Raw genomic sequence first — 2,895 nt, forward strand, 5'->3', positions numbered from 1 at the left:
TGAGATAAGGTGTTGATGGTATTGACCTTTAATTGTTAAACAGAATGAAGGTTTCTTTTTGTAACTTAGTATTTGATTTGAATAATTATATGGTAAAAACTATTTGCTCATTAATGTTTTGATAAACTAAATACTTTATTATTGAAGAATGATGGTATATTCTAGTATAAGTGGTAACGTCTGTTTTAAATATTGGATATTTGTTTATTCTATAATGAATAACTTGAAAAAGAAAAGATAAACCATTTTCTGTAAATAATGCTATTTTATAAGATAGTATTTTGCAAAGACCATTACACCAAACATTGCCATTTGTGTTAAACAAATATCATGAGTTATTTCTAAAATAGGTTGTTCGGTTATCATTTCATTTGAACAAGGACAAACTAAACAACAAACAAAAAAACAAGTCCAAAAGTTATTTAGTCTCAGAGCTTCAAGAAAAGAATTAGGATGAGTTTCAGACAATAATGGCTGAAGAACACCAATTAATGGTTTTATATTTCCATTAATAAATATTTACAAACTCTTATCTCATTTAATGAACATAAAGAATAACAAAGTTAAGGAAAGATTTGTTGGATAATGTTTGGTAGTACTCTGAATCTGTAAATGACCATAAAGCACAGAGTCATGAAGGGTTGTAAATAAATTTAAGAGATCAAATAGAATTGATATATTTAACGAGTTTAATGAAGAAAATACCATAAAACTAATTGGAATAAGAGAGTTGTAGAATTGTGATGTGATAAATTGGTCATAAAAATGACATACTAGTACTTTTGCTAAATGGATAAACTTAAATAACCTGTATTTAACAAGGGTATCAAATTCTTCAAACACCTAATTGCTTGTCGATAAACAAACTTCTTCACTTTCAAACGAAAGTAATACCAGTAATTCAATAAAAGGAATACAGTAATCTTAAAGTTGGATCTGAAGAAGTAAAACCTGATGAATTTATAAAATTCTGGAATGAAAATCTTAAGAGAAGAAGTAATATACATGTTTGAGAAAATTTATTTTCTATTGCACAACAATATTTAAGTGATTCTGTAATAATTTGAAGAGAAAGCTTAATATCTTCAAAACTTTTGTTTGGTATGTATTGTTCTTAGTTAGTTTGTTTAAAAAAAGGAGTGAGAGACCATAAAAATTTTTCAATTTGAGAAAGTAAACATGAATGATAGGAATTATACAACAAAGTGAAGTCTAATTGTGGTTGTTGTAATAACACAAGACAAACTAATATCAAAGGTATTAAACTGTGAGATTAGAGAATTAATAAAAGAGACAATTATCTCTAGTGGGTGATGTGAATAATAGCTGAGCGATGATCTCTGCCACAAAACTTTTAATAAAATAGTTAGTATTATCTATAGTAAGCATTTAAAGTAATAATTAAAGTCTTCAACTTTGATGTAATTTATATCACGCAGTTGTTGGAGCAATTTACTAATCATAGAAACAAGTTACGTTTCAGTTTTATAATTTTTGATGTTGTTGAATGTATCTTTCTAAGGTGTTGATTTTCTAAAGTTGTATATTAGAATGAAAATTTGTGCTTCAGTAGAATTTATTTACTTTTTTTTTCTTTGACACCTTTTATACCACTAACTTTTTATTGAATTTTGATGTTCAGGAATGAAATAAGAGTCGGATAAAAAAATAGTTAATCTTAGTTTTTTCTTTTTATTAAAAATCAGTTAAACAAATAAAAAGGATAGTATATAATATAATTCAATATAATAAAAAATAAGAGAGAGAAAGAAATATCATCTTGAAAATTTTAAATTGAAACAAAAGGAAATAAGATGTCATACAAAGAAAAAAGGGATTTAGACAGTCAAGAGAGTGAAGAGGAATCTGACGAAAATGAAATTCAAAATAAATATATTGATGCAGAAGCAGAAGAAGATAATGAGGATGAAAGTGAAGAATATCAAATGACAGAAAAAGAAAGGTTAAGCATTGAAGAGAGCAAACGGTTGTACGGGTCTAAAAATTTAGCAAGAGAAGATTTTGCTCAAAAACTAAGAAACCCAGAGAAATTAGCAGAGGAAGCTAGACAAAGAGATGAGGAACAACGCTTAGCAGAGATGAGAAGAAATGAAATGGAATATATCTCTTCATTACCAGAAAGAGATCCAGATAAAGACTATCCTATTTTTGCTATTCGATGTAAACAAGGCTATGAAAAGGATATTTGTATGAGAATTATGAAGATATGGATTAACCAAAAGGACCGTATAATGCACTTATTTTCTGTTTTTGTTCCAAAGGAAAAAACAGGTATTGTTTATATAGAAGCAATGACAGAAAGAAAATTTGCTGATGCCTGTGATGGAGTTAGAGATCTTTATATTAACACCATCCATGCTTTAAATGACAAACAAATAGAAGAGTTGTTAGTTAGTAGAATGCCTACTACAATTGAGCCTAATTCATATGTAAGAATTAATGCTGAACCATACAAAGGTGATCTTGGGGTTGTTGTTGAAACTACAGAAAACAAGAAGGTTATTGTTAAATTAGTTCCACGATTTAATATTGCTCATTTCCAAGAAATTGCAAAAAAAATGAGATTAAAAAAAGAGCGTGAGGCTAATGGAGAAGAAGATCTTGAAGATGATGAAAAAGAAAAAGAAAGGAATTCAAGAAAAAGAGTACCACCTAAAGCTCTGAATTTAACTAAACAATTATTTAATCCAGTAGAACTTGGTATATCTGATGTATGTTTACCTGATGAAGATGAAAATGGAATGACCGTATATCATTTTAATAAAACATTGTTCTATGATGGATTCATCTTTAAAACATATAAAATGAGTCAATTGGTATTTAATGATATTGTTCCAACACAAGAAGAAGCTGTACAATTGCACAAGGGAAGAA

The 2,895-nt window shown here is 27.9% G+C and overlaps 1 protein-coding gene across 1 annotated transcript in view, besides 1 other annotated feature; it reads left to right on the plus strand.

The window, feature by feature from the left end:
- Nucleotides 1–1,727: 1,727 nt before the first annotated feature.
- Nucleotides 1,728–1,759: a sequence feature (AT_rich).
- Nucleotides 1,760–1,814: 55 nt separating this feature from the next.
- Nucleotides 1,815–2,895, plus strand: part of EDI_020280 (suppressor of ty, putative) — a gene marked incomplete at both ends in the record, with an annotated part of 2,264 nt that continues 1,183 nt past the window's right edge. The window contains 2 exons of the mRNA XM_001733505.1: nt 1,815–2,791; nt 2,872–2,895. The exon at nt 2,872–2,895 is cut by the window's right edge and continues 1,183 nt beyond it. Coding sequence (XP_001733557.1) covers nt 1,815–2,791; nt 2,872–2,895 — 1,001 coding nt within the window. The remainder of the gene's footprint in view (nt 2,792–2,871) is intronic.

Source organism: Entamoeba dispar, genomic scaffold, assembly GCF_000209125.1.
Source record: "Entamoeba dispar SAW760 scf_1105229463773 genomic scaffold, whole genome shotgun sequence".
Lineage (NCBI taxonomy): Eukaryota > Evosea > Mastigamoebida > Endamoebidae > Entamoeba > Entamoeba dispar.